The sequence below is a fragment of the Sapajus apella genome, unplaced genomic scaffold (genome assembly GCF_009761245.1).
Source record: "Sapajus apella isolate SASKATOON/1434 unplaced genomic scaffold, GSC_monkey_1.0 scaffold30, whole genome shotgun sequence".
In the NCBI taxonomy this organism is placed as follows: Eukaryota; Metazoa; Chordata; class Mammalia; order Primates; family Cebidae; genus Sapajus; species Sapajus apella.
Window position 1 is genome coordinate 24,993,248 of NW_022436970.1, and position 12,281 is coordinate 25,005,528.

Below are 12,281 nucleotides of genomic sequence, written 5' to 3' on the forward strand. Positions count from 1 at the left end.
CTGCCCTCATGATTCAAATTATCTCCCACTGGGTCCCTCCCACAACACATGGGAATTATCGGAGTACAATTCAAGTTGAGATTTGGGTGAGGACACAGTCAAACCCTATCACTGCACCTGCTCCATCTCCACCAGACTGACTGGACACAGGGCCAAACACACCCACACCAGCATTCATGGGCAGGATCAGAGGCTCAGGCTGCTGAGGAGAGGGTCTAGAATGCATTAGGGCATTTAGGAAGCAGCTCATCCCTGAGTGGTGTCCCTCCCACAAACCATGGGGCCACATCCCTGGGGAACTGCAGGACAGCTGAGTGTGGGCTCACAGGTAAACCTTCCCAAGGGACAGGTCTCCTTGCACACAGGGATCTGGGGCTTCTCATCTTCTGAGGAGTGGAGTGGGACCTCCTCAAAAGTGAGACCTTCAAGGGACAGATCTCCATGCATGCTGGGACCCCAGTTGCTCATCTCCTAAGGAGTGGAGTGGGGCTTCATCAACATACCATTAATCTCAATTGCATCTCTCTGATGTCTGCTGCTCCTGTCCATGCAGACACACAGTGTCACCTTCCAGGCAAACTATCCCACCTCTGGCAAAGGAGCGTATTCATGCAAAGTTTTTAAACAAAACAAAGCCATCTGAGGTGGTACAGGATTTAACCCTCAGCACCAACCACTCGTGTGCCATCCCACAGTCAAGTGACTGGAATCCTCAGGCCTCACACAGGGCCCAGTGGGCTTCTCCCTGCAGCTGGGCCAGCACTCCCTCTCATCTCTGCACCAAATAGGTTCTGATGGGCCCAAGGTGACCACAGGCCATCGCTGTCAGTGCCACTTCCTCCCTGTCATGAGGGACCACTTTGAAGATACAGAAGTTTGTTTTGTCCCAAGGAAATACCCCCTTATTATTGCCAACCAGCAAGGGATGAGGTCAGGACTGTCGGTGGAAAGTCAGGCATTGAGGCCCCTGAGCCATGGGACACAGGTGTTGACATTACTTTTGTTTCCAAATCCTCTAGAACAGCTGACCACCTAAAAGTGACAGCTGTGACAGCCCCAAACTCCTCTTTCATAGCCTTAACCAGGAACCTTGGGGGCCTCGCACATGAGCTCATGTCCTCAGAAAGAGGCCTCTTGAGGGCCCATGCATACACGTACCATCCATCCTGTCTAAGAAGCAAAGGCAAAAAGAGAGATCTGATACCACAGAACTGACTGATTTGTAATCTGGCTTTTGACAAGTGTAATGATGTGGTAAGACAGAAAATAAATGCACCCACTCACTGGTCAGGCTTTCAGAAGGAGCAGAGAAATTTCCACAGTGCTCTGACAGCCCTCGAGATACAACGGCTTCACAAACACCCTCCCGTAAGTGTAGAAGGGATGAGCTACCAGCAGGGCAGACCAGGCAAACCTCCCAGGCTGAAGGTGGAGTGGAAGCTCTTGGCCCGGTGGGTGTCTACTCCCTGCGAGTGAAGCTGCAGTGAGATCTTCTTCCACACACGAAGCTCAGGCACTTTTTCCAAGAAAGATTGTCCAACTTTCATTGTACACAAAGAACCCCGGCACAATGATGTCCTGGGACCTCTGGCACAGTGCTAGGTCTGTTATCATCTCAGGTCCCAGCTTTTCCCATAACATCTGGCCCACCAGAGGGGCCCCAGAGATTGGTTAGCTGGTGTGAACTCAGGAAAGCCAGGAAATACATAAGAACAGCCAATCAAACCAAAGAATTAGAGGGGCTGTGAAAGTCCTTCACATATCAGCAGTGGGGTCCTTAAATTCTGTAACATAAAGGATCTTTTCTGATTTTGATTAATCGACAAATAGCTAATAAGCTGTGGTTCAAGGCCTCCAGGACCTACAACTGCCTGACCCCAAATCCAGACAGGGGTCACAGTCTCTGTGTACACTGGAGCCAGGAACAATCCCAGTGCTGAGTCATAGGTAAGATCAATGACTGAGATCATCCCCACAGGGCAGATATCCATCACTGAAAGCCAGTATTAGTGGGGCATGATGGTATGCACCTGTAGTTTCAGCTACTCAGGAGGCTGAGACAGGAGGATCACTCGAACCCAGGTGGTCGAGGATGCCATGAGCTGTGATTGTGTCACTGCACTCCAGCCTGGGCAACAGAACAAAACCCCATCTTGTAAATAAAGCCATCTTCCTAGGTGGCTAAAGGTCATGAGCATGAGTTTCCGTATGAGTAGTCAAACAGTGTGTTATGTGCTGCAGAGAAGCATGTGCATGTGGCCACCAGAGGACATGGGCTAGAACATTTGCTGGGAACAGCCCCCACCTCCCTCCAACAGCAGGACACATACACAAGCTGCAGTTCATTCACACAATGGAAAACTAAGCCACCATGAAAAATAAGGTCTACTGTTACATACAACACAGATATATTGTGCAGACATGACACTGAACTACAGAAGACAGACAGCGCTCAGCCTAATAATAAAAAACTGGCAATAGAGACCCCAATAGTGGTTACTTAGCGGGTAGGTACAGGTAGGTACTCACTAGAAAAGGGCGTGAAGGAAACTTCCTGGGCGCTGGAATGTTCTACATCTTGATCATCAAGCTGTACAATTAAGATGAGTGTACTTCACTGTAATATACATACTCACTGAACACAGCAGACACTGTCATTGAGCTAAGAGGGTGTGGGACAGCTTCCTGAACAGGCAGTGATTTGAGCCCTGAGGTAGGGAGGCAGGGTTGAACTTCCACTGCCAAAAGTAGGAAAAGATAGGCTTGCTGGGAGGTCACAGAATGAGAGGGAGGCTGGCGGGGGGGCGGCGGGGGTAGGTGGGAGGTGACAGACAAACATGTAGTTTAATGTTGGCTGGACCACGTGGGAGGGCCTGGCTGCCCAGGATGAAACCATTCTGTGCTACAGTGCTTTTCAAACTTTTTAAGCAGCAAAAGCCCTTTCTTCTCCCCAAGTAAAATGCTACACGTGTACTTCAAAACAGAGCTGATCTGCTCTGACCCGGGGCTGGGAAGAGGAGCCCTATGCTCTTAGACTCCTCTACTTCTGTCTATAAAGTATGGGATGGATGACTGATGTGAAGGGAGAACAAGGGACAGGTGGGGCAGAGGCCAGGTTGCAGGAGAGCACATCCCCAGACCCCAAGAACATGGGAGGAGCAGAGAGAAGAGGGGGGTCAAAGGTATCTGATGACAAAGCTGTATCAGAAGTGCCATGGTCCAGCCACCCCATTCCCAGTGGGCTGAGGGTGCCCCGGCAGCTCTGCAAGAGGAAGTGTGTAGGGCTGATGCTTTACAACAGGGATGTCCAATCTTTTGGCTTCCCTGGGCCACAATGGAAGAGAAGAATTGTCTTGGGCCACACATAAAATACAATAATGACAGCTGATGAGCTAGAAAAAAAAAAAAAAATCACAAAAAATAATCTCATAAAGTTTTAGGAAAGTTTATAAACTTTATAAACTTTATTGGCTTTATTCAAAGCCATCCTAGTCCACATGTGGCACACAGGCCATGGGTTGGACAAGCTTGGTCTACAAGGAAGGGGCACAAGCACTCCTGGAGCTGCAGAGTTGGCAACAAGCAGGCTCCTGCCCTATCTTTGAGAAACTCAGGACATGCCAACAACAACAGAAATAGCCACGTGGGCTTTTAATTTCCAAAGTACCTCACCTTATTCCCTCAGCTACAGCACTAGCGTCACTTACCTTTAGCTTATGGAGAGGGCAAGGCCACCGACACCTCTCAGGGATATCCTGGCAATAAGCCAACTGGCACATCAACATATGAATATATTTTAATTGGTAAAGAAAAGAAGCTTATTTGGCTTACAGTTCTGCAGGCTGTACAAGAAGCATGGTGCCAGCATCTGCTTCTGTGGAGGACTTCTGGCTGCTTCTACTCACAGTGGAAGATGAAGGAGAGCCAGCATATGCAGAGATTGTGTAGCAAGAGAGAAGGCAAGGAGGGAGAAGCCAGGCTCTTGTTAACAACCAGCTCTTGCTAGAACTCATAGAGCAAGAACTCACTCATTACCACGAGGATGGCACCAAGCCATTCATGAGGGATCCACGGAGAATGCTATAACGTGGATATTTGACCATGGATCGATCCATGGTCAAATATCCACGTTATAGCATTCTCCCTGTCTTCCCCAAATCTCATGTCCTTATTACACCGCAAAATATAATCATCCCTTCTCAATAGTCCTCAAAGTCCTAACTTGTTCCAGCATCAACTCAAAAGTGCAAGTAGTTGTCATTTTCCTCAAAAAGCAGTTCTTTTCTAAATTTGCTTAATTGACCATTTCTGAACCAGTAGCTTTCAGGAAAACCCACTTGTTTTTCATCTGAATTCGACCCAAGGAACACTGATTGTGTCCCTACTATACACAAAGCACTGCTCTTCCCACCTCCAATGCTGAATTCTTCCTTGTAGCACACCATTGAGAAGTGTGGCTAGGGTCCTGAACTTGCCCGATAAAAACGTGGGGAGGATTAAAGAGCCCCAAACGAGTACAAGTGAGGACTGTAGCCCACCTGCGTCTGGGAGCTATGGAGACCTGGCGTAGCGTCTCAAACCACCTCACATGGGCATCACCATTGCCAATGCAAAGACCATCAGAGCAATTTCAGGGGAGCACCAGCACATTGACTGGTCTTGCTGGGTGGTGGGATGACTGGGCTGCACTGGAAACCTCTGTTTTCAAGGAGACGTGAAGCTGTGGATTTGGTGACAGCTTGATTATCAGGACAAAGGACATTCCATCCCACCCAAATCTCCCCACTAACCTGACTGAACCTTTACTGGTGCTTTTAAGGCAGGGATGTTGTACTTTTTACTCCAGCACAAGCCCTATGCCTGGCACACAGTAGCTGCTCAGTAAATGAGTAAAAAAGTGCATGGATGAGATCAGATTTTGAAAGAACAGCTACTGAAGAGAGGACTTCCCTTGAGGCCATACAGCAAGAACCTTCTACAGTAATGCAAGAAAAATAAAACTTCTCCCCACAAAACACAAGACTAAATCTCCCAGCTGTTTCTTGCAACCTCCAGATTCAGACAGCTGAGGGGGTCTCTCATCCTATGCACAGTGAGCTCGGAATGTGTGCACCTGTATCCTGGTTTGGATTCCATCGCTTGTTGGATCCTAAGAGGGGCATGAGCCCTCTTCCACCAGCCATGGACAACTGGTAGTACCCATTATAGACTTTAGAGCTAGACTATCTGGGTTCCAACCCCTTTTATGAGCTTTACGACCATGGGCAGATCAGTAAAGTGCCCTGTGACTCAGTTTCCTCTTTATTTGCATAGTGGGTATGATAAAGGAACCTATCTTACAGGATTGTGATGGGCATTAGTGAACTATCTACAATTGCAATGTATTTAGAATGGTGCCTGGCACATATATACACATATATTGGAGGGGCATTAAGTAAACGTTACTAATACCTCAGAACCCAACCTCTGTGAAGCAGGCAGTGTCCAGCCTGGGGATCTCGAAGCAGGGCTGCAGGGTGTGTGTTGGGAAGAGGCTGGGGGCTCCCCAGGGTCATGGTGCAGTAGAGACTTGCCCAGAGGAAGTAGATTTGACATGTAAGCAGCCAGGTGAACTAGTCTAACCACCTGGGAGGTTCTGCTGCTGTCATGCCAGGCTCCCTTCTTGCTGCCTCTAAAAGTCATGGAGACCCCTTTATGGGAAAAGATCAGGATGCCTCTCCCCTTTGTGCTAATTCTGGATATGATTCATGAACATCAGCGCTTCTGATACCTCGTATGGCTACATCTCCCAATTTCTGACATTCCTTCACTTCCCTGAAATTAGGGCCTTCTATCTGAAATGCCATGGGTCCTAGGAAAGCACTCAACCCCCTGGCAAGCTGGGATGCCCCACCCCCCACCCCAAGAAGGCCATCAGAGCATTCTGCTTCTCACAGGCCATAGACCTACAAGAAATTGGCAGCCTTGGGTCCCTGGTAAGTCTCTCCGAGACGTGACTTCCCAAATCAAGTTACTGAACCTGTTTAAACGCAGACATGCACAAATACAACAAAACTGCAGTCTTAAAAGGGCGTAGCTGACACATACAGGTGAGTCAAACCATGTCCAGGCAGTTCTCAACTGGCCCACAGAAGGCAAGTGTCAGCCACCCAATGGGGAGGCCTGGCCTCAGCTCCATCCCACCAGCTGTCGCACATCACACAGCTGGAAGAGCATGTTCCTGCAGCACCATGGCGGCCAACAGCGTCAGCGGCAATAAGATCCTGGGGTTCAGAGGAGATACACTGACATAAAACACTGCATGCTTGGCTGTTCCCCGCGGAACCTGGCCAGCCAGCCCACCGGCCAGCCCACCAACAGGCTCCTCATACCCCTGTCATCCTGGAGGGCCCAAGTTTAATGCCTGCGGGCAAGGTCACAGCACTTTTAAAGCCAGTCACCCTCAGCACCATCTGCACTGATTGGAAACTTACTGTGAACAAGAAGCTCCCATAACTTATTAACTCCAAAGAAAACTAACAAAGAAAAAGGATTCAGGACAAAACCAAGCAGTTAAAAATAAATATACAAATGCCCAATAAACATGAAAATTTCAACTCACTTATAACTTAAGAGATACAAATTAAAACAATGGGATATCATTTCACTTATCTAATTGGAAAAGAATGAGAAAATGACCAGTGCTAGGAAGAGGAAAGAAGAAAGGGATGGGGAGAAACAGACAGATATATGGATAGATATGAAATAGCATCTATAAGTTGGTAAAATAAACTTTCCAGAAAAAAAAGTAGAAATACATACTCAAAACCTTTAAAGGTACATACCTTTCACCCAGTAATGTCACTTCTAGGAATTTGTCCTAAAGATCAGTAAGAATCTTGTATTGCTTTAATATAATCAACAGTCTTCACACAATTTATGTGTATATTCTATATATAATCTTTATGTAAAGACTTAAAGATATTATTTACAGCACTGTTTACTATAGAAAAATATTGGGATTAACTTAAGATACTGGTTACTCATGGTTTAGACATGAGCAGGAATAATATACAGTCATTTTTTGTTTTCTTTTTTTTTTTTTGAAACGGTGTCTCCCTCTTGTCGCCAGCCTGGAGTGTAGTGGCACAGTCTCAGCTCACTGCAACCTCTGCCCCCAGGTTCAAGCGATTCTCCTACTACTGAGTAGCTGACACTACAGCCATGCACCACCACGCCCAGCTAATTTTTGTATTTTTAGTAGAGACAGGATTTCACCACGTTGGCCAGGGCGGTCTTGATCTCCTGACCTTGTGATCCGCCCGCCCCGGCATCCCAAAATGCTGGGATTACAGGTGTGGGCCACCATGCCCGGTTATTTTTTGTTTTCTAAAAATATTAATGACATGAAAAAACACTTGCAATACATACACTGGTAAGTTGGAGGGGGAAGCTGGCTACACCGTGACATGCCTATTTGACCCAAATTCTGTAACACAAGAGTGTGTGCATCATACGTGCACATAAAAGACCAGAAGGCCAGAGGCTTTAACAGTGGCTCATCTTTGGACAGGAGAGCTACCAATGGTGTTTGCTCTCACTTCTTTGTGCTTCTTTGTGCTTGGCAGTTTCTAAACTTCCTGTGATGACACTGTTTGTTTAGAATCCAAAAAAGTCTCAACATTATCTAATAAGGAAGTACGAATGGGATGGAAACCTTCTCCCCATGACAGACAATCGGTGCTCCAAACATAACTGTGACACCAGCATCATGACAAATGCCATAAGATAACCAGAAACACCAAGAAGGGGTAGGACAGAGAAAGCTTGGTCTGTCACAGGCATGCAGAATGACTTTGCAGAAGAGGGAGCTGTCTAAGAATGTCCTTAGGATAGGGTAGATTGCCAGAGAAAGCATTTCAGGTAGGGGAATCCACAAACTAGGGACACACAGGCCAAAGAAAGCCTGGGCCGAGGCCATGTGAAGTGGGTCATCTATGCTCCAGTCTGAAGGAACAGGGCTCTGGGCTGAGCATGCTGCTGGGTGGAGATAAGCTGTGTTTCTTTGGATTTTTCAAGCCTATGCAGATGACAGTGGAACTGATGAAATACTAATGCAGTTAAAAGGCATTGCTAAGTTCATAGTGGCACCATATTGCTTGCTATCTGTTCCTCATATGAAAATTCATCTACATTTACTGCCCCCTGCAAACCCATCCCAATCCCAGCACTGGCATTTCTGCTACTTTCTAAGGTGGCCAAGGACACTTGCTTTCCTCAACCTGAAACACCCTAAACATCTGTATAGCTCCCCCCTCCCCATTGCAGGTCCTGTGGAAGGATAGGAAAAAGTCAAAGGTAAGTGGGAGAAAGGGTGGTCCCATGACCAGAACCAGGTAATCAGAAGTACATGCTGCTGGTTTGGCGAGGAACAGATGAATCACTGTAATTAAAGTAAAAATGGTTGGAGAAGTATAAGGGGCTGCAAAATGGGGAAGAGCCACCAGGTCAAGATCAAGAACATATGCCCCCTCGCGCATGCACACCAGGGTCTTGTCCCTAAGCACTGGGGACTGACCAACTGTGGTAAATAGTTAATGACAAAAACTCTGAGAGAACATAAGGCAGTTTCCCACCCAATATCTTAAAATGCCAAAGAATTCTGACCTGCAGTATTTAACTCAAAGTGCTCTTGCATTCATTGTATTTCACCTTAAGAGGTAAGAAGAAAAGGTATCATGCCCTTTTTACAGCTGAAATACTTGAACCCATGCTTGGGGTGTGAGGCAGCACCCCTTCTTTGCCAAGTGGAGCTGGCAGAGGCAAACAAGTTGACACCCCCAGGAAGGCAGAGACAGCTTCTGTAGGGCTAGCAGCCCAGACTGCAGGATGAGACCTGGTGAGTGCATGTCCTCCAGACCCACCCTGGGCCTGGTTGAGGCCTCTGATTCTCTAGAGCTGTGTGCGTGAGGAGGCAGCCACCCTCTGCACAGGGCCAATGAGCCCAGGCTAAGTCTTTAATGTTCATGCTAACCAGTCGTTCCTGGTTAAACAGTCACTGTGAAGGCCAGCAGGAAGGATCCTAGGATGAAAGGAGGAAACTGTTCCGCACCTTGAATGTGTTAGTGGTCACACAACTGCACAGATCTAGGCATACACGAATGACCATTTTACGCTGCTGAGACCCGGTAAGGTCTGTGTCCAGGATATGACAGTGTGCTAGTCACACAAGATGTCACCATCAGGGAGGCTGAGCAAAGTATACATAGACCTCTATATTCTCTCACAACTGCTTGTGAATCGACAATAATCTCAAAATAAAAAGTTAAATAAGATTACATACCATATGTGCTTACTGGCTGCTATACTAGACAGTGCAGCTCCAGAGAGCTGTGTTCCCACTGAGTAAAGTAATCTCCCACCCATGTTTGTGGGTTCTTCCCCTCGTCTAACCCACAGCTAGCACACTGGATTTGGGGGAGTTGGGGGCACTCCTGTGCTCCAGAGAAGATGGGTGTGGGGCCGAGGCCATGGAGCAAGGATAAGGACAGGATCTCAGATAAATAAGAGATTCATTAAAAGACCGTATACTCGCAAGTAAAGAAGGATCCTGCAACTCACTGTAGTAGGCTGGAGAGGTGGCCGTGCCGTTGCTGGGACACAAACCCCCCATCCTCTGCGGACACCCTGTAAATCATACACCAAAGGTCAGAGGAGCACAGGGAGTGGGGGCTGTTAGACTTGCCTCCCCAGAGACAGGGGAGGGAACACCCGCCCTGCGCCCAAGATAGGCAAGAGTTGGGTGTCAGGGCTCCCGCTCCGCCGTTAGGAGCCATTCCCACAACTCTGGGAACGGGGGTGCAAAAAGAGAAAGGGTAAGAGGGCCGCTCAACTCCCAGAGAGTAGCCAGGGAAAGGCTGGAGGGGCCCCTTCCCGCAGGATCCCCCAACAACCGCAGCTCCTCCTCAGCCTGCGGGGTCCACCACGGAGACCCTCACAAACAATAGCATCTACAGCGAAGGAACCACCCCCGCAAAGGGCAGAAGCGCCAGATCCTATCAGCCAATTACCCAGACGCGCACCGCGACCCGCAAGTTCGGGCACGCTCCACCCGGGCGCAGGCAGCGGGAGGGGCCGGGCACGCCCGTGAGGGTGGTCTGGCTCTGGGTCTGGGCCGGGGGCGCGCCCGGGAGGGGTCTGGGTCTGCGCCAGGGGCGCGCCCAGAAGGGGTCTGGGCCGGGGGCGCGCCCGAGAGGGGTCTGGGTCTGGGCCGGGGGCGCGCCCGGGAGGGGTCTGGGTCTGAGTCGGGGGCGGGCCCGGGAGGGGTCTGGGTCTGGGCCGGGGGCGCGCCCGGGAGAGGTCTGGGTCTTAGTTGGGGGCGGGCCCGGGAGGGGTCTGGGTCTGGGGCGGAGGAGCGTCCTGAGGTGGGGAAGTCTGGGTTGGGGGCGCGCCCGCGGGGGTGGGTTGTCTGGCCCGGGGACGCGCCCGGGGGCGTGGTCTGGGTCTGGGCCTCGGGAGAGCCCGGTGGGTCCCCTAGGTCTGGGCCGGGGAGCGCGCCTGGTGTCAGGCGTTTGGTACCAAGCGGGTGGGGGACGCCCAGCTCGGAGCCGGCACCTCCTTTGCAACAGTGAAGGCGCCTTGGCCAGGTCCATCCCCCGGCCCGGGCCCCCAAAGGCCCCTCCACGGCCCCGAATACGAGCAGCCCCTGGTCCTCCATTCGCCCCGGAAAGGCCGCCCGCCCCTCCAATGTGTGGCGCGCCCCGGTCGCCTCTCCCTCGTGGAACAAAAGAGCAGCCCCCGCGGCGCGGGTCCAGAGCCTGCACGGCCTGTCGACGGCCCTCGGCCCCCTGAGCGCCGCGGCTGCTGGGCTTTGTGTCCGCGCGGGGGGCGGGAAGGACCGCCGGGGTCCCAGTGCGCGTCCGGCGGAGCGGCGCGCGGCGCCCGAACTCGAAAGTTGCCGCCGGCGCCAGTCGCCTCAGCGGGGCGCCCCATTCATTAGCCAGCAGTCGGGGCGCGGGGGGCTCACCTTACTCTTGACTTCCACCGCGCTGCAGTCGTAGAATCGCAAGGTCTGAGACTTGTGAAAACTCCGGTTCATGGTTTCGGCCCCGGTCAGCCTCGCCGTCGCCCTCGCTCCTCAGGGGCCGCAGAGACTCCCGGGGGCGGCGCCCCCAGGCCCCGGCCCGGCCCCTGCTAGCTCGGCCGCCAGGCTGCTCCCGGTGCTGCGGGCCCGAGCAGGGCTGGCCGCGCGCCTCAGGGACTCCAGGGGCCGCGCGCGGGAGGAGGGCCGGGGACGCCGGCGCGCGCCGCCCCACCTCCCCGCGCCCGCTCCCCGCTCCGCCCCCACCCCGCCCCCGGAGGCCCCGCCCCGCGCTCCGGAGGACCCGCCACGCCACGCCCCCACGCAGCTGCTCCGCCGCGCCTGGCCAGTAGGTGTGCGCTCTTTTCTTCACAGTCCCGGAGCCCGGGGAAAGAAGCATCGCGGCCAGCCCCGGGCGTCTCGTTTTGATTGGCTCCACTGAGCAACCTAGGAGAGGGGCTGATCTTTGCCATTGTTTTGGGTAATAATCAGGAGAAGAATGCCAACGAGAACCACTGGAGACCCAAAGGCATCACCTGTCAGTACTAATGTCAAGTTGTTGATGGCCTGGGAGAAGAGTTTTATCAAATCGGCTTAGAGCAGCCTGGGTAATACGGTGAAACCCCGTGTCTGCTAAAAATACAAAATTAGCCGGGTGTGGTGGTGCATGCCTGTAGCCCCAGCTTCTAGGGAGGCTGAGACCGGAGAATCGCTTGGACCAGGAAGGCGGAGGCTGCAGTGAGCCGAGATCGCGTCACCGCACTCCAGCCTGGAAGACAGAGCCAGACTCCGTCTCAGAAAATGAAAAGTAAAAATTAGGGCTTAAAGGGTTTTATCAGATAGCCTATCTCTAGGGAGGGGATCAGAAGCACCTGTAGACCTGCCTGATGTGAGAGGAGACTTTTTGTCTAAGGCACCTAGAAGAAGAAAACCTGTTAGGACAAAGAATCAATTGCTAGCAGCATCATTGAATAATTATCAATCAAGAGGCCTCTGAAACAGGGATTGCTGAAACCAAAGATGCAGTCCTTGCCCCTGGCGAATTTTTGATGAAGTGCGGAAGACGAGACAGTTTTTTAAAGAAATCATTGTAAGGCCGGGCGCGGTGGCTCAAGTCTGTAATCCCAGCACTTTGGGAGGCCGAGGCGGGTGGATCACGAGGTCAAGAGATCGAGACCATCCTGGTCGACACGGTGAAACCCCGTCTCTACTAAAACTACAA

General features: G+C 51.3%; 1 protein-coding gene across 1 annotated transcript in view; it reads right to left on the reverse strand.

Annotated features, from left to right (window-relative positions):
- PARD6G (par-6 family cell polarity regulator gamma) overlaps nt 1-11,264 on the reverse strand; it is an 86,539-nt gene extending 75,275 nt beyond the window's left edge. Inside the window, exon 1 of the mRNA XM_032293810.1 lies at nt 11,006-11,264. Within this exon, the coding sequence (XP_032149701.1) occupies nt 11,006-11,077 (72 nt within the window). The 5' untranslated portion in view covers nt 11,078-11,264. The remainder of the gene's footprint in view (nt 1-11,005) is intronic.
- Nucleotides 11,265-12,281: the final 1,017 nt, after the last annotated feature.